This window comes from Ascidiella aspersa, chromosome 4 (assembly GCF_963924565.1).
Source record: "Ascidiella aspersa chromosome 4, kaAscAspe10.2, whole genome shotgun sequence".
NCBI lineage: Eukaryota > Metazoa > Chordata > Ascidiacea > Phlebobranchia > Ascidiidae > Ascidiella > Ascidiella aspersa.
This window is the reverse complement of record NC_139450.1, coordinates 4,933,200-4,952,692: the sequence shown is the minus strand read 5'-3', so window position 1 is coordinate 4,952,692 and position 19,493 is coordinate 4,933,200. Positions and strand designations below refer to the sequence as shown.

Here is a 19,493-nt window from a genome sequence, read left to right as displayed (position 1 = left end):
TCTTAATTATGATTAACTTTCCACAATGATTAAAAATAAGAAAAGTCGCACCAGTAAGTAAAAGTAAGTAAAATTGCGTTTATTGATTCGTATTACGATTTTTTTTTTAAGAACATAGGATTTTACCCAGCTTATAGCTTTGCATTCAAACTTTGAATTTTTTATTGATTTTACAGGCTTACACAATACTTACCTCGAATCGACTAACAAGTTACAGAAGTTTTTATCAAATGTAACAGTGCTAAGGGGCCCAATTATTTTGCCGTTTGTTCTCCTTATACCATGAAACACAATTCTGTTAAATTGTTCAAATTTTCTTCGCCACAAACAATGCAACCCGTTGCGGCGAAAATAAACATCTATGCATGTCGGTTTTATACATATTGTCCTCTTTCCACCGGCAAAATTCTGAATGGGAGGAAATTGACTATTCACAAATCCTTAAATTGGACGTTGAACGTCTAATAGTATTTGTTGCTACTGCACTATTTCTGCTAGGTGGCACCATAGCACTGGTTGCAGTGAATTCGTCAATGACCTATATGCTGATTATATTATTACTCGGTGTTATTTTAACGATTCTTACAATGCGCGTTTTAATTTTTTGTTATAATTTCTGTTGTTTTCTTATAGGAGAATTAAGAAACTTATTTTGCCTTAAAAAGTAACGCAAATCACCAGTAACCCTTGTAAACACGCTTGTCTTCAAAACAACCTAATAAAAATACACCTAAAGCAGCTTGACGTAAGGTTTAATTTCTCTCGACGTCTCTGTACACAAAACGTCACCATCTCGACCGTTCAAGTGACGGTACAAAACTCTGGAAGTACTTCAACAGCTGACGAATCGTCAGTTGACGTGGACTTGTCTATGTTGTTTTACGATCTGATGAAATCACGAACCGTCGACGTCTCAAAACAGTGACAGACCGAGGCGTGATGGTTGCTCATCGTTCCTTCGATGAATAACAAGGTCAGGGGAAAAACAGCGAAGTAAACATCAAATCAGTACCCACATCGGCCGAGAAAAGCGGAATAAAAGCGCTTCGCAAGAGAGCCATTTGCTCCAGCCCTTTTTTCTCCGCCCGTAGGGAATCGATTTGCGCAGTAAAGAAAGGCTGCCACCCCGCAAAGCATAATCAGCGTATAGATTGTTGTTTGTTGGAATATATTTAGTGTTTGATGCTCCGATGATGCCGGGTCTCCGTTTTGTGATTGTTTTTCTCTTTAGTGTTAAGGTTTACTTTTGCCCAGTCAAGCGGCGAGTTGTAATGTTGTACCTTTCGATAAAAAAGTTAAATTGTGTTAACACGTGTGTGTGTGCGGGAGGTTAAGTAGCTGTAGTACAAACTGTAATATATTATTTAGTGAAAATGTTGTAAAATGATGCTTGAAAGAATAGTAGTAGTAGGGTAATTAAAATAAAAAACGTGTGTTAGATAAGATATAGGTATCTGTTTTCTTCAATCGAAGGTCACATCCATAATTACCAGTCACAACCAGCTGGTTAAGCACTCCAGACTGGATTTTACATTGCCAATCACACTTTGGGTGAATGTTGGCTGTTTAGTTTTAGACAGCTAGTAAGGTTAAGATTTGAATTGAATATAACGTTATGATGTTATCGTAGTATGATTTTACATATAAGTTGTTGTTTATGGACTTTTAGGCCGAACCCTGTTACATGTTGACCTTGTCATTAAGTATGGATTTTGCCTTTTATTGAGTACCTACTGATACTTTTTGTGCAGTTTGAATACAGTAAGTTACACATAGGTAATCAATGTAACAGTCTGAAATATTTCCCTTGTTTATGTAATATATTTAGTGACATTTTTAGGATGCAGTCTTGTATAAATAGCTATTTTAACTTTTTATTCAATAAGTTATGTTAGGTAGTTTTTCAATGGGCTGTGGCTGTCAATAAAAAACATTTTCTTTAAATATTTTGCAATATTTACAGATGACTTACTAGATCAGTTTTGTCTGTATACATTAGTAATTATATTTATAAGTTTATCAGCTTTTTTGCTATGGCACCTGAACCTGACTACGCTACAATGACAACTGATATCATATTCAAGGGAACGTTGAGAAAGGCAAAAACATGGAACAAACGATTTTTTGTTCTGCGGGAAGGTCCAAGGCCCAAATTGGAATATTACGAAAGTGAAAAGAAATGGAAAGGCCTCAAATCTGACAAGCCTAAACGCCAAATTGATTTGGACAAGCCATGGAACATCAACAAAAAGAAGGACTCCAAGCATGACTTTCTCATAGTGATTTTCACTGCAGATGAATATTTCACAATGGCCGCCGAAAGTGCAGATATACAACAACAGTGGGTGGATGCTCTTCAAAAGGCTTTGAAGCCTGGTATGCACCTTTATCTTTTGTTTTTATATTTTTTCTTAAATTTTTTTTTTGAAAAATGGTCACCTAATGTTTTTATAATAGCTGAGCTTTCGTTTCGTTAAGATTTTTGTCAATTTGTACTTGCCTGGCAAGCCATTCCAATGGGAAGTCTCAATTGCAGATAATCGGCCGATGTATTGCTTCAATTGTTAATGGACAAGTTGTTGAATAGGTTCAATTACAACATTATTAGAAAGTTGTTGCCTTGATCATATGTTTTCTAACAGGTGGTATTGCTCATTTGGTATTTATGCTTACTGATGCCTATTTTTGTCTGACAAGTGTGTGTGTGTGTTTTGTGTTTACTGCCAGTTGCTTTCCTAAAGGTAAAATTTGGTCGATCATAAATAATGAGCCAATTAGCCTGGTAAACATAAGTATACCAGAAATTTATTTCTTATGTGCTGCAATTAAACGTTAGCAACCCCTACACATTGTGCAAGAGGTGTACCTGTTCGATATGTTTTAGCGGGGTGAGTCATGTATTGTCTTTTGCGCTGATTGTGATTGTTCAATTCGAAACTAGTTTAGCAGAGCTGTGTTGCAGCATCTGTGTTGTCGGCATTACAACTGCACAACAAGGAAGTGTATATTGACACAGTGCAGGTCATTTAAAAAAGCAGTTTATGATGTTTCGGCTGTGAGTGGGCCGAAAAAAAACAGCATACCCGTAATTATATGTGTGAGATGTTGCTTTGTGGGCCTTATGCATGTGCAGCGATGCGAGCCAGGCGATTCCCACGGCCTGCTCGAGTGCGAGGGCATACTCGCCGTTTAACCATCCGTGTAGTTCTCATACCAGCACTCTCCTGTTCGCACGAATTCCGAACTCGCTTAGCAATGTGCGAACGCGCCGCTTTTTTTATTTCCTCGACTGTACTGGGGGTTGCTGTGTCAATACGCCAACCACCCGACAGGCTTTCGGCGTGGTTAGAACCGGACTTGACACCTCCGGTGACATCAAACCGATGTGCTCCTCACGGTCACTATACATTGTGTAACCGACGGCACGGCCCAATCGACTTTGCTCGTGATCACGCGCTTCGCTTATGGCCGTGTCGCCCGCTCGCATTGTCATTTATTAACGAAAGTGCGGCGCGTAAGTTCCACTATCGATCACCCGCCTCATAAGTTTAAGTAACTTTCCATAACACCGGGCAAGTTTCTCGACAATTCCACGACAAGAAAACGCACAGAGTTTGGTTTTGTGCAGTTTGGTATAACAGGAGTGTTTCGCTAAATGGACAGATTGCGCCGACGAGCCGTGGTGTTGTTCGTCCTCGACTTGTTTGTCATGCTATCCGCTATGAAGGATGCTGTTGTGGTCGGCGCTGTGTGCGTGTGTGCGTGCACGCGCCTCTCGCTCGCTGCCTGGGCGTGTCGAAAGGCCGCGCGCGAACATTCCTGATCGCCGTTGTGCGAAAAACAACTCGTCGGAGCGTTCTACATTCCAGCTCGTCTACGTAACTGCCTTTACTATGGAACGGTCGCCAGAGCGATTGTTTTCTTTCCAGCTCTAGCGCTCTTCCGCGCTCTCCTTGTTGTTCAGACGACATCAAACGCGCACAAAAAGCGGCCGTGTCAGCAGCACGACCGATAACCCCCCAGCCCACCTCTTTTTTGTTTAGAGCCTTCAAAAGGTGATCATTACCTTCCCGCCTGTTCTCGCGTCCTTTCCTAATTCGTGTGATGCTAATAAGTCGGCAGTGTTTTGAGCCGTGCGCGTTGACGACACAAAGGGACGAATTGGAACATTAGATAGCCGACCCCATTTGCGCTTTCAATCGGCGCCCGCTGCATCTTTTTTGTTGCCACTTCTGTCATTAGTTGTCGTGGCACATTTCGAGAAACTCCAGACTTAATTGCTTTTCGTTTTCAACTAACGCGAACGATTCCGCCGCTTTGCGCGTTGGTGTCGCGTGATTAATTCAATACGAATTTTGATTCATAAATTTTGTCCGATAATTACCAGCGCCTTAATAGTACAACGTCTACAGGAAAATATGGTTTTTAATTGGTTGTTCGGCAAACGACAGTTACTATTGTTGGATTTAAAACCCGCCGTTATCACAAACAAGAAAAACTTTAAATGTTTTTCCCATTTCACAACTAAAATAAACAATATAAGTTATCGGTTTAATTTGCCGTGGTCATAAAACTAACGTGTTGATGAAAGCAGTTGAACAGTTAAAATAGGTTTTCATGTGTATCTGTTCCAATTAGCGGCCAGTAGATACACTCGAGTTTTGGCTGGCAATAAGCGTGGGCTGTTTGTCTTGAGCAAAAGTATGGGCGGTTTTGCGCGCGTTGTTATTGCGATGTACACATCTTCAGTGAACTACTATAAAGCGCCGTCTGCATCCATTGAATAGTGGAAAAGTTACAACAGCCAAGACGTGGCGCGATATTTCGCCGTGCCTTTCCTTTTAGCGTCCTACTTTCCGACAAGTCCCCAGAGGGCCTAGTCGGCGGCGAGAAGGGCAAGAGAAAGCAAAGTAAGCGGCCAGTGCTCTCCTTAACGGAAGGGGCTTGTCTGCCAATCGCCTTGCGTCTACCCTAATACTACGGCCGATTTTCAACCTTCGTGTGGCAACCGATCGAGCTGCGAATGTTATTGCGCACTCGTCAACAACAAAAATGGCAGGTCGTGCCGCGTCGGCGGCCCCTTTGCCCGCAAGCAATGGAACTGATGCTGTTGCTGTTGTTGTTGTTTTGAGCCGCGCCACTCCTGTATCGCGACAAGAAACGAGTTGACATATCCGCGGATTTTTTATTTATAGTTTTAATTTTAAAGTTAGATGTTCGTTGCTGAAAATTCTCGAAAAGATAGAAACACTACAAAATTATCGAAATTGATTTTCATCATTATGTTCGGCCAGCATTGCTAGAGTCGCATTTCCGCCATCGAAAAACGGTTCGCTTGATCCTTCAACAAATTCCGAGGACGGCCGACTAATCCCGATTTCCCCCTTTAGATCCAACTTGTTTTCCGTTCTTTGGTCGCAGCGAGACCAAAGTCTGACCTTTGCCGAAATATAAATGTGTTTTTCTCGTCGGTACAGAGTTCGTTGAGCCGCAGCGCTCCTCTCGTTTCTCCTCCGCGCTCATTGCTCCTCTCTGTTTCTTTAAGTGCCGCAGGAGACCAATCAGCGACGCACCCTGTTTGTTTTCGGGCTCCCCTCTCTCTCTTCAGTCCGCCCACCGACTGAGAGAACTGAAGTCCCAGACGAAAACAAGGGGTGTTGTCGTGCCCGTAGTATAAACAGACCAAGGACGGGACGTGATGGCTTGTGCACTTGGCGCGCTGCCCGTTGGCACCGCCGCCGCCGCTTCCAATGTTTGATGCCGCTGCTGGCGACGCGTCTAAAACACATTGACGAAAACGCGGCAAGCCACTTCATTCGGCGTTTCCGCCCTTTTCAATGGACGCGCTTGTTTCTACAGCTTTTGCATACCGCGTGGATAGTCTCCGCGAGGTGTTTTGCTAGAAATGTGCCGCCAAAACGAAAAGTGAAACAAACACCGCTTTCGAGTGCGTCGTTTCGTTGGATTTTCGTTTTTACCAGAAGCGCAGTCAGACCTGTTTACCGCCCGTCGAGTTCTGGGAACCTATGTAATTAATAGCAACGCAAACATCAGTGTCGAACGTGGAAGGTTACTATGGGTTATTGTGGTCGCCGATCAATAACGCTGGCTGGCTGGCTGCCTTATGTTTTGTTGCCCATTGTCGCAGGGTAAACAGCACACAGTAAAAGGCGGCCGTCTAAACCGCAGCGCAGAAGTAGGGTGAACCTAAGCCAGTTCAATTTTGAAAGCTGTTTTCGCTCTTGTGTGGGTCGATTGTGCGTTGCTACTCTCCTGTTTCTCTCCAGCCTTTTAGGTATGATATTATCCCACTAGAGCGTGACCTTTAAAATGTCAATAACCCGCTCGTATGACAAGTCATCGAAGGTGCGCGTTGGTGATTCAGATGCCCAACAGCCACGCCTATGTACTTTTTTCCAGGCTTCCTGTGATTAGCCCCGTTGTCGTCTGATTCTACGAGGGCAATAACCCACAAGAAGAATCGCCGGCACTCGCTCCAATGGCGAACTTACTCGAAAAGAAGAGCGAACGGCGGACGTTGTTAAACCGCACCCGCCCACACAAACCTGCTATTTTATCAGCGGTCCGTTATGTCCCCCCAAAAAGTCGGTCCTTCATTTTCGGACGCTCGTTTTGCCCGACCGCGCGTTAGGAATTTCGCGATTTTATATTTTAGCCGCCATGAAAAAAACCCGCCGCGGCTACTGCTATCGTTACCACACACACACACACATATACCCACGCATACCCACTAACAAACGCACAATTGCAATAGCTGTGTGCGGTTTGTTTCACGTGTCCGCTCGAATTAGCGCGAACAGCGGCGCGACAAGGCGTAACCGCGCTCACACAAAGCTCTATTGCTCCCAGAGCAGGCGGTTGATTTCTGTCGTAAACAGGAAAAGGCACCAGGTCGCCCATCATCGCATCTCGACCTGCTTTGATTATTTTCGCGTTAAGCGCCGCGGATAAGACACCGACGACCGCCGATGACCGTTTGTCGGATTTTCCCGCTTCGTACTGCGAACCGCTAAACACAAATAGTGACATGACCGGCCGGTGTGATGATTTATCAGAAGGCTGTAGCAGTGTTGTAAACAAGTCTTTTTGAAATGAATCAGTCTCAGTTAAGTCATTTGAAAAATAAGTCGAGTTCAACTCAAATCTTTTGCAAAAATAACAAGACAAGTCCCAGTTCAAGTCATCGGTTTCCCCAGTCATTATTAGAGCAAGTCAATTTCAAATCTTGTCATTGGCATAAAAGTAAACTGTTAAATTATTAAAGTTGGTAAACTTGTCCGATTGTAAGCAACAATTTAGCTAAAAAATAACACAAACGTAAGCAATAAAAGTGTTTCATGTGCAAAACTTAAGATAAATTTTAATGAAAAACACTTAATTTAACCCTAAGGTATTTGACAAAATGGCCTAAATCCAAATTAAGACGTTTGTCCAAAAGACTTAAGTCAAGTGAAGTCATTTAAAAACAGTGACTTAAGTGCACTCAAGTGAAGTCAATGACTTAAGTCATTACTACACTGAGGTGTAGCTTCGACGCACAAGCTGGTGCTAAACACCTACTTCTACAATATATTGCTGCGCTATTCTTCCCGAGGTCGCCCAGGGTCATGATTTGTTTGTTGCACCGTCAATCCGCCCGTTCGCCTGCGGCGGCCATTTCTGGCAAGCGCGCCACGAAATGCTCCGGTGGCCAGCAGCCCGCCAAACAAGCTACGCCGCCGTCGACTCCTGTTCAGTTCCCGCTAAACCCATTATTACCTTCTTGTTTTGTTATTCGGAATGGCCGTTTTGTAGCGCGCAAGGCCGACGGATGCTTGCGCGCAAAGAAAACACGCAGGACGTCGCCAGGCCAACTGACGATCAGTCGGCCGACCGCTTTCGCTGTTGTAATGCAACTTTTCCCGTTTATCGGCAAAGGCGTGTCCCACGCATGTAATTAAATGTAGCCGAAGTGTTGGAGTGCGGCGACAATTAGCCGCTTTCGTTCGAGCATTATTCCTCACTGCCTTTTGATTAGTTTTTTTAACGTTGAAACAGTTGGTGTTCAAAGGGTTTAGGAGTAAGTTTCCAACTGGAAAAAAGACCAGGCAATCTGCTATTTCATTTGACACACTTTTTTCATTTTACAAAGCAATAAAAAAAGGAAGTTGCTGATTTAAGGCTTAGGGGGTGAAAATACTAAGCAATTAAAGCTAAACAGGCGAAACAAACCTTTGTTTTGTTCGATAGCCATCTCACAAACACTAAGAAACCTTGGTGGTTGTACAAAATGAGTAAAAACTTTTCGCACCGGGTGTGGTGATATACATATATATTGGGCATTACGTCGTTCGGGAGTGTCACAATAAACCGGTCTTGGTCAAAACAGCACTCGACGGATTAAAATCGCGTTGAAGTGTTGTGGGAATCCGGACTGGAAACCGCGCGAACGTTGCCCACTTCAAGAAACGTCGGTTGTTTATCGCAACTGCTTGTGCTGATGCGAACATTCCCTTGTCCGTTCTCATCCTGTTTTGATGTGAAACCCCATACCTGCTATTTCTCTTGGCGCGCGACAAAGCTCGTTTACCGAGGCTCGAAACGCTGGTACGCGCTAAAACAAAGGATCGGAAGGAAGCGGACCCTCGAGTCGCGAGCAAAACAACATGCTGTGGATTATTGGCTCGGCGCGGTCACAAAGCCAGGCCCGTGCTCTTCGGTTTCACAATAAACTCGGTGCCGTTGTACTACGCGCCGCGGCTCGGAAGCGCAACGCGCGGATTGAGAGCGTAACTCGCCAAGAATGCCTGCTTTTTATCGTTTTGCCCTGGGCGCGCTTTTGAAGCGATGCGGCGCGCGCGCGGAATGGTAGAGGGAAGAAATCCCGGTAAACAAAGACAACAGCGCTCCCGTTGTGTTGTGCCGTTGGAATTTTTGTGCCGACGAGAGTGCTTAGCGTGTTCAAAGCTGCATGGCGAAGTTACCAGTTGTCGCCATAGTGTTGCGTTGCCGTTGCGCTGCTGTATTTTAGATACCCTTTTGACCAAACGCTACCCTTTTGAGGATAACGCTGCCCTACGGTATTAGTGTTTTTTCGTGTCCTACAAAAGTACAAATAATTTTATTGATCTGTTTTTGCGCATTTGGGTTGTAAAAGAGTATTGAATACGCGTTGGGGTGTTGGCAGCGTGAGTTGCTTAGGATGTGTCAATTTGCCCGTTTCCGAAAAAGTGAACAAGGCCTTTGCACCGCCGCAACTTTGACTAACGATATACAACATTTTGCTGTAGGGTTTATTGGGAAAATTCCAACCGCTATCATTTATAAAATACTGCTTGCGTGCGACAAATAAACCAAACCGCCAATGGGAAAGTTTGGGTGGTACGATTCTGACTCCGGCGGCTGGCGATGACGTGTTCGCAGTTCGCACAAGCAAAGTCGTTCGTTTGCTTAAGCGGGTAAGGCACCACGGGCGCAGGTATGACTCACGACTCACGATTCGACCTTTTTCCAAACGCGTGGTTGCTTGACAGCTCAGACGGCGGTCGCGTGAGCTCACTGTCGCGAGTTCACTCGGTCAACTATCAGTTATTCAGTTGCTGCATCGCCAAACTCGTTGTTAAATGTGCTTCTGAGTCCATAGGCGCCAAACGTGGGCGTGCAGAGCGTTTTAGACGCCATGGAATTTCTTGCGGGGCTTCGAAATACCCTGGAATTTCACCAAATACAAATATCAATTTAGTGTGCAAAAGTAATTCATGTAGCACAGTTACAGGAGGCCAAAGAACCCCAAAGCATGTTTTCAAATTATACGGAAATTCAAAATTTTTTTGCGAAAATTGGAAAACTTTTAAAAAAAGAAAAAATGGAAACCTCTAATAAAGATAGTTATAAAAGGCGAAATAGTTTGTTTCATAGTATAAAACGATGTTATCTAAAAGCTCACATTTTGTAATTTATAAGCAATTTTGCACTGGTTAGAATATAACGTACCGGAATTTTGAAACTTTTTTTTGAAAAAGACAGCAAAACACTTTAAAAAAAAAATTGTGTCCTTTATGTTTTATTATTATTCTAAATATTCACTATAATCAGTTACATTGTTTGTTTCCGACCCAGCCACTAAACCTCTGTTTTTCCGCAGAGCCCGGCTCGCTGCTCTACAAGCACGTCTGGCACGTAACGCTCGAGAACAAGGAGCTGGATCTGGCCGACAGCAGCCTGCTAATGAACCTGCACGGGCCGCACCGGGTCTGTCTCACACACGACTGCATGGTCTTCGTACACGCCAACCACTCAGGCGGTCGCGATCGCTCTCGAGGCGGAAGCCCTGTAGAAATCCGCATCACAACGATACGCGTTTGCGGGCACAAGGAGAACTCGTTCTTCATAGAACCCGGGCGCCTTTCGGGGATCGGCAGCGGCAAACTATGGATGGACCTTGGCGACGAAGTAATGGCAGCGCAAATGCACACCACCATTCTTAGCGTTATGTTCGCTTTGCGAGAGGAAGAAGCCAACATCAGCCGCGGGCGCTCCAACAGCTCGGGCTCGGGAACTGGACGCACCCGCCCCATACGATCCCACCACAACAACCCGCCGCCTAGCCAAATAGGCATGGGCAAAGTGCACACCATTACCAGCAAGCGTATGCGCTGCGACAGCCTGCCAGGCTCGCACGGAGTCGGCGCCCAGGACTCTCGTTTACGCACAGGGAGTGAAGGAGAAGGCACGATGCGTCGTCCCAACAAGTTCTACAGCGTGCGCTCGCCCAACGGCTCTATCAGCCCGGGAATGAGAAATCGCTTGTTCGGCAAGAAAAACCAGCACCGCTCTATCTCACACGGCCACAGCGCATCATTAACCGGCACCTCCCACAGTTCGAGCGAAACTTCCAGCACAGAACAGCTCAACTCTGCGCTTAACTCAAGCAGCGACTTCTCATCCGGCTACACGATGTGTACAAACGGCGCGCCGCCCGCTGGTTCCGACACCGCCGACGAATACGGCCCCGACGGCCATCACAGCCCCACCAACGGCTATATGCAGGTGACCAACCACAAAAACACCGCACCGCCGCCGCCTCGCATCGGCAAATCGCATATACAGCAGCAGTCGGGAAGGTGCAGCACGCCTGAGGTGTTCAACTCATCCTGCTCGACCCCACCCATACACGAGGACACGCCCCCTGGCAAGGTCTGCCCCAACTGTTTAATCCACCTGCCTCAGCAAGGTAACTCGGAGCAGTACTACTGCCACCAGCGCGTATTCGCCGCTCCACCCCCGCCCAATGAGCAGCCCCCTTCCAACCCTTTAACCTCCTCTTCAAACGCTTCCTCCGTGAGTCATCCAGTGAACGACTACGTCAATGTACCCATCCATTCCCGGACTCACTCCTTGGATGATAGTCTGAGCTGCAACAGCACGGCAGCCTCGTCCTTGTCAGCTTCCCCGCAGCAACACACGCACTTTCTCCACCACCCTGAGCATATATGCCATTCGGTCGATCGTGGAGTAAAGCACAGTGAATCTTACGGCCAATCGCCCTCACAGTACTCCTTTACGTCCGAGAGCGGTTCGTTTCCAACCGCCTCGCCTAAGGGAGTGCTGGCCCAAGTCCTCGCCAACGACTGCCTTTCACCGTCGCCTGACGATTACGCGCTGATGGACTTTGACGCCTCTAACAGGTAATCACTTGATTATTCTCTGCGAAATTTTCCGCGAACACACAAGACACGTTTAAGTATCGCGGTAGGATAAGGGAACGATTTTTTGCACGTAGAAATAGATTACGACTATTAAACACTTAAATTGGTTAACGGTTTCACGCGGATGATAGACAACCCTGAAAATTTACAACTAGGTGTGAACTAATCACCAGTACGTTAAAAAAAATTGTTTTTCGTATAAATAAGGATATTAAAGCCCATACAGAAGTAGGTATCATTTTGATCGTATTGAATAACTCTTCATTCATTTTTCGATGATTATTCGAAACGTTCAAAATGGAACCTACTCCTCTATGGGCTTTGATATTCTTATTACGTCTTACTACAACCTCCAACCATTATGCCCCAAAATTTTTTGTATTAAAATAACTTTCGGGCAAGCTTTTAAAAGGCTACAGATACCAAAAGCGATAAATGGCAATAAAGCAATGATTCGCAATCCACAGGTATCCGCACCAAATAAACACCTCCAGTGGCGCGCGCAGCAAACCGTCTTCGACTCCCCCGTCATCCACCAACATCCTGGCTCGGCTCGCCTCCTTCGCCACCAGTGTGACGTCATCATCGTCGTCATCATCGACCAATGCCAATCTTTCCGAGTACACGATCATGTCAGTATCTTTACCCGCGGCCGGTCCGGAGACCGTCGCCCCGAAAGCAACTTGCAACGCTCCCAACTGTACTGGCTACGTGCCGATGCGGGCGTTCAAGTCGATGCCGCAAGACATTGAGAAGCGTCGGCGTTCGGTGCCGGACGCGTCGGTCGCTCCGAGAAACGGCTCCATGCTTAACGGGCTTTACAGTCACTCGCCTGAAAAATGCCACTGCGCCTATGAGTTCCCGGTAAAGACGGGCGCGTGCGAACACTTTGACTCGCGCTACGCACAACGCATCCAGCCCTCCTCGCCACACTACAACTGCCACCTAAAGTTGTCAGCCGCTAACGAAGGCTGCGACGTTCCTGACTCGTCCCCGGGCAGCCAGAGCTCGGTGTCGACGTTGGGCGGCAACCCTCTGCTAGCCACGCCCCTTGACAGCGCGTCACGCCTCTCAACGCCCAGTCCCTCTAACTCAACCGACTATCTGAGCATGCGGCCACTTAACCAAGAACTGCGCGAACTGAGCGCACACGTCGTGTCAAAAGTAAACGCTTCCTCATCCCCGCCCGACTCCGAGGCATTCTTTAAGGACGGCTACTTACCCATGAGCCCGGTTGGCGGCAGCGGCGTCGGTAGCGGCTCCAGCAACCTTTCTTCGAACGGCGCCAACGGCCGACGCGCCACTGTCGTCGGCCCGCTGTTAAACGGCGCCGTGGAAGGCGAGCAGTCGGCCAAGTACCCGCACCAACGTAAGGAGCGCAGCTTCTCCACCAACTCGCTTGACCGTCCCAAGCATAAGTCAAAGCGTCCCAAGACCCTTCGCGGCCTAAACCATCACCCGATCAGTAACACCATCGCAAAGCGCAGTTTCTCACTCAAGCACAGCAAGAAACCGAGTCTCGAATCGACGCGCATCGTGATCCCGGCCGCGTCGCCGCCTACCGCCTCCAACAACAGCTCCAGCACCGCAGCTGACGCCCGGCCTCCCCTTTCCCCAGGAGGGGAATACGTCAACATAGACTTCAGCAAGGCCCAGCAGCAGCAGCAGGCCAACTCCCCTTACGTCGTCACAGTTACATCTTCAAAGAACACCCCGTCTACGCCGCGCATCGTTCTCAAGCAGAGTACGCCCGCCGCTGATCTCGGAAGCGACTACACCGACATGACCTTTGACGCTTTGAGCCGCTGACGTCTTCAAGCAAACGCTATGATCGTGTCTCCAGAGATTGACGGCCAGTGGCTGTCTGATGCTATTATACATGCGGCCTCTCTCTTTATGCTGCTTTAGCGACAAAATTTAGGCGCAATAGGCAATATGTATGCGATTCGCGTGTAATTGCTTCGCGCTTTTTATTGTTGAGAACAGTAGAACGCCTTTGTTTTACTGTACGTAGAGTACGACGTAAGACCGACCGGGGAGATAAAACGATGCCATTTTTCAAGAGCAGTAAATCACTTACAATAAACGACGTTAGATTTAATTTCACAAATCTTTATCGAATTTCCAAATCCTCGAAAATGTGATCGCTCGCAACGAAACAGTAGTTTTGTGTTGTTGTGAATTGGCCAATCACAGTCGCTGTAAAACGTTCCCGCCCTTGATAATCTGCTTGTTTGATCCTTACGTTTCACTTGATTACCAACAGATTTTTCAAAAAAGTTTTGGATGTCAACGTACTTTTTGTACACGCAAATTGCAACGGCAACAGGATAAATGTGTTTCTCGAAATCAGAAAACTTGCGCCAAGTGCCACTCCGTGAATATCGTGCTGGGCATTTGTCAACAATTTTCACGCCATTTAGGTTCCGAAAAAAAAAGTTTATCCCCCTTAAAACATTATTTTTAGTAAAACCGTTACACTTAGCTATTCGATTGCCACAAATCAACAATCTGTCGAGCTTGGGTGTTATTTGCGCCCTGTTTACGATCCTACACACCGCTTAATTGTCTTTTCCGCGTCTTCAAGTCAAAGACTGCGACCAATTAAAGGAGCGTCACAGCTAAAAAAATAACGCGACGCGTTTCCGCGCGGAATTTTTCCTGGAGCCGTTAGACGCCCTCTGTGCGCGCGCGTTTTCTCGCTTGTCATTGCGCGTCGTTTCCCCCATTTTATGAATGGAAAACTCCAGGCCTCGAGTCGCGCGCTTCGCTCTAACTCTAACGGGTGGGACTGCTAACGGCGCTGGTTTGTTTGCGGTGCTTTGTTGCTGTAGGGGGGGCGCAGATCGATCGAGCAAAATTCGCCCGCTGTTCCAGCTACCGTCCGAATTACTGGGAAAATTGCGACTGGATTAAAAGCCCGGGGAAGCCGGATCGAGCGTCGCTATCCATCAAGCTTGCGGAAGCCACAGGCGCAGCTAAAGCCCTGCCGCTGGCCAACTAGTCGTCCTGTGGGCGCGAATAAAGGCAATTATTCGCGCCCACAGGACGACTAGTTGGCCGGAGGCAGACTCCCGCGTCACCCCGGCTGTTTTTTCCGCATTGAACGCTTGTGTCGGCGCCTACGCCTACGCACAACACGTACCAGCCGCAGTTTGTGTGTGTGCCGTGTTGTTTCCCGCCCTATCCACCTCGTCCATCGCCGGCTATATTTTTTTTCTGTTTTCAAAGCGTCGATCTCTAACCGCCACCCTCGTTTTTTCGCACCTGGGTTTAAAAACACGGCGTTCGTGTTCGGTACGCGACTCGAAAACAGCAGTTCATCAAAATGAAAAAGCGAAATCGCCGAAACAAACATTGGACTTCTTTGTGCGGCCTTGGCCTTACCGCCTATTGCCGTAATGAGGATAAAATATAGTTGAAAAAATTGTCGGATGTCATTTCGAACTAAAACGTTGTTGAAATTTGAAACTGGGCGTCTCGTTTTTAAAGATCACCTCTAATTTTCATTAAATAGTTGTTTACGTCTTCTTCGCTTTACGGTAAACAAGTTAATAAAATACGAGCAGATTTTTAGTATCTTTCCCGCGAACGTCAATTTATACAGTTGTCCAAGCCGCGGTCACCAGGCCTTAATAATTATCCGACCATTCATAAAAAACGCTTTGGTGCCCTTTGATCCATAATATCAAAAATATTTTCCGCAGCTTGGTTAAAAAAACGGTCCCAAAACAGCAGTTACTCAAAATAAAAAAGCGAAATCGCCAACCGTTGCGCGCGCCGAAACAAACACGGGACTCCTTTGTGCGGCCTTGGCATGTGGCCCTCATTTCTGCGAACGCCTGACGCTGCCTTGCCGACAATAGACGTGACAATAACAAGGTTCCAGGGCGCGATCCAGGTGACGCACCAAAGCCGCTATTTTTTTACTCACGCCGAAAAATCGCCGAAAGGGCAATTGAGTCATGCCCAAAGCGAGCTGTTGTCTAAACATTTACCGACCGCTTGGATGTCGCCCTTCAAATCAACGCTCCGAGTCATCGTTCCAGTGCGTGTGCGCGTGTGTGTGCGCTTCGCTGGTCCCGGACGCGTTCTTGTGCTGTTCGTTAGCGCTCTCGCCCGCTTGCTATGACCTCATTCGTCGGCTTGATTGTCGGGATTCGTGGGACAGCAAGCGGCTGCTTCCACACGTGGCTATTTTTGACAACCCCGAGCCAATTCGGGAACACTTAGGCACGAGGCGGTTGGGCCCAGCACAGTCATTCTCGTAAATGGGGCGCGCGTCGGAAATCGATTTTATTCTCGCGATCGAAAGACGACTTACGCAACCGCCAATTTTTTTGCTTGTGAAATGCCTCAGCTTTTTGTTCTCGTGACGCATTTGAAATTCGACCCAAATGGTCCCAGTCCTAAATAATAAGGTTATAAACTCCAATCTATGGCTAATTGTTTCCCATGGTTGTCCACACTTAACGCGATTCGTCTTTCAAAATGGCTTATACCTCAGTTTCGTCTCTTTCAATCTGTAAAGAATCGGTCATTATTTTCCTAATTTTCTCCACTGCTGTGATGTCATACGCCCACAGCCCAGGCAGTTCTTCGATGTTTCCAGCGAAGTAACTGGCCGGCATCCACCTTTAGCTATTTATTATTAAAACGGCTTCTTTTCCGTTTTTTTCGTCTGTTATTTTTGTATTTCTTTTAAAATATTCTAAAATGTTATTGTTTTTTTTTGTATGTGGTTGCTTCTTTTATTCTATTATTTTTCTTCATTGTCAAATGAGTTTGTTGTCGTAAGTAATAAAAAAGGATGCGGTATTATTTCATAGCTTTGTTTAAACTTGAAAGACCAGCTCTAAACTAGGTCCCAGAATCAATGTTAAGAGAGGGCTGCAACAACATCAGTTTTTTTACTATAGCTAATATTGTACCAACATTCACATCAAATTGGATGGACACTAGGCTACTGTAAAAAAAGTCCTAAAGATGCAAGACAGGGCAAATTGAAAACATCAGCTGTAAAATTAGAACTAATAAAGGATCCGGGCTAGTCACTAAGTTTAGTTTGTAAACCAGTGCTTTTAGCAATTTTTAATGGGCAACTATTTAATGTTATTTTAGTCTTATCATGTAGTAGTGGACCGTGCGATAGCCGTTCATTCGCACTTAGTGAATGTTGGTAAGATTTTATATACTGGCTCGTTGTTGCATCGGGCGACTAGGCCATGCCCCTCCCAACTATAATTTTAACCCATTTTTCCTATGTGTCCCTGTTGTATAAGTGGTTTCACCAATTGGGCCTTTAATAGCGGACCACTGTGATAAACTATTAAATTTGGATAAAGCTGCTAAAATAAGGTTCTCACGAGATGCAATTTGTGTTTATGCATTACAAGTAGACGCATGAAATATATATTTAGACTTTAGAGTTAATACGTCTTCATTACAATTAAATACGCACCTGTCCAACACGTGGTAGGCCTACAAAATGGAGGGCAAAACAAACAATAGTCTTGCGCTAGCAGTCCATCCCCTCAACAGGGAATCTTTAAAAGCTATAAAAAAATACCGGTTTAATTTGACATGGTAAAATCGCTATTTTTAATTTGACATGGTAAGGTCGCTATTTTGATGCCAGGGTTGTATCGGCGGCGATTATAAACAGAAAAACAGGAAATTAGTCATGGTTTGCTATGGAACGTGCGCATTTAAACTCAAAAGGTACATTTATTTTTACCTTATTAACGTTAATGCAACTTTGACCTGAAACCTGCATACATAAACTTGACTTGTTTTATTTTTATTAAATTTGCCGATCGTAATATATAGCAATGACGTCATTGATATTTGAAAGGACGACATATTATTTTTGTCCTAAATATCGATCAGTATCGGCATCCCTATATTTTATAGAGGTATTACAAAATAAACGTTTATTGCTGCAAGAAAACAGTTGTTTTTGTAGCGCCCATAATATTGATTTATTTACAGTATATTACCACCTTGCTATTGATTCCTGGCCTTACTAAGTCTTGTCGTTCTACGACCTTTTTGACGTCACTAATAATCAGTGTTCTGTTAGAATATTCCGACAATCCCTTGTTTTTGTTAATATTCTCTATGTCTTACTACAACTTTTAAGCCTTGCATCAAAAATCGTCTTTAAGTAAAATCGTATTTTCGCTCTAATTGTTCGAAAATGTTTTTTAGAATGATACCCAAGACGCATTGGCCACGTTAGGAATATAAGTAAAACAACTAACTTGCCATTTTCCTCACAGTTCTTAGTATTAACCTTTGCTGGATCCTTAAATTAAGGTCATAATGAATTTCATAATTTTAAACGTCGGACTGTTTAAATTTATGTTTAATTTTTGGACATTTTCATTTTCTTTTATTATTTGTTATTTGCATCAACCTTGCGCTCATACTTGATGTTTTGTAAATTCCATCTCGTTTTGACCTTGTGCTTCATTCATGACTTAGTTATATTTTTTTATCTTTTATCAGTTTAAACCAGGGCTGCGGAGTAGGTTAAAAACAAACCGAGTCAGACTCCAGACAAATTAGCCAAATTCGTCGTCTCCCATTCCCGGCTTCGACTATACAGCTTGTATTCCATCCATTAACTTAACTAAATTAGACCGTTTAAAAATATTTGTATATGCATTGGTTTATTAGCCATAAACGCTAAATAATATCACATAATACGAAACTATTACATAGGAATAGTTTTATTATGTCCGTTTTGTGTTTTGAAAATATCTTTATTGAATCCGAAACCTTTGGCGGCAGGTTTCTAGACATATTTATTATAGGGCCCTGAATAAAATCAAAGCGGCAAGTCTTGCTATTTTAGTCGAAAATCAAATGTCACTGATTCCGGAGGCAAGGCATAAAAGTTGATTTGGCATCTTTACGACACGATATATGTGCGTCATGAAACCTTGACGTATTCATCCCATATTTACTCATTCCCTTCATACAAGAACGCGAAACGCGACACCTTAATACGATTTCCGTACGAAAATTACAATATAGAGTATCGCCACTTTGTTTATATTGCAATCTCTAGTCAACGATTCCGATGGAAACACAGCATATTTCATATATTTACAAGAGCTTTGTGAACTTTTGGCAAATATTTTAAGTTTTACCAATGTCTTTTAGAATACCGAATCGTTGAAAAGGTATTCGGGATTAAATTCATATATATTTATTTCTATATATAATCTCGTAAGCTTAGCCTAAAGCCTCATATAATTAAACAGATAGGCAATCAACAAAAAGTCTTTGTCACTATTATAAGGTGAACATATATATATATATATATATATATATATATATATATATATATATATATATATATATATTATAGATAATCTCGAAAGTGTATAGCCTCATATGATTAAATTAAACAGATAGGCAAGCAACAAAAAGTATTGATCACTATTTTAAAGTGTAGTGCAAATTGACCTGCATTAACAAAAATCCCAGATACTTAAAACGATGGAGTAACAAGTACCGCACTATAAGAAATCGGATCCGAGTGACGTTATTTATAGACTGATTAAAACTTACCCTCTTTGCTTCTTTTAAAATACGTCTGAGAGTAATTCACTCATTCGAACTGGATATGCGAGCAAAGCGGCAAAACTGCTAAGTCAAAGTTCCATATTTGAACCTGCCCTTACCCTTTATCGATGTTTTTTTTAATAAATTAAGATGAGCTTACCCTTAAGAATAACTTTTGGAAGTTTATATAAAAACAAACTACTTATACCG

General features: G+C 44.5%; 1 protein-coding gene across 1 annotated transcript; it reads left to right on the top strand.

The window, feature by feature from the left end:
- The first annotated feature begins 1,090 nt into the window (after positions 1 to 1,090).
- On the top strand, positions 1,091 to 14,918 carry LOC146146776 (uncharacterized). Its single transcript, XM_083388470.1, has 3 exons — positions 1,091 to 2,376; positions 10,145 to 11,687; positions 12,176 to 14,918. The coding sequence occupies exons 1-3, from the start codon at positions 2,034 to 2,036 to the stop codon at positions 13,515 to 13,517; spliced, it is 3,228 nt and encodes a 1,075-aa protein (XP_083244596.1). The 5' UTR covers positions 1,091 to 2,033; the 3' UTR covers positions 13,518 to 14,918.
- The last annotated feature ends 4,575 nt before the right edge of the window (positions 14,919 to 19,493 follow it).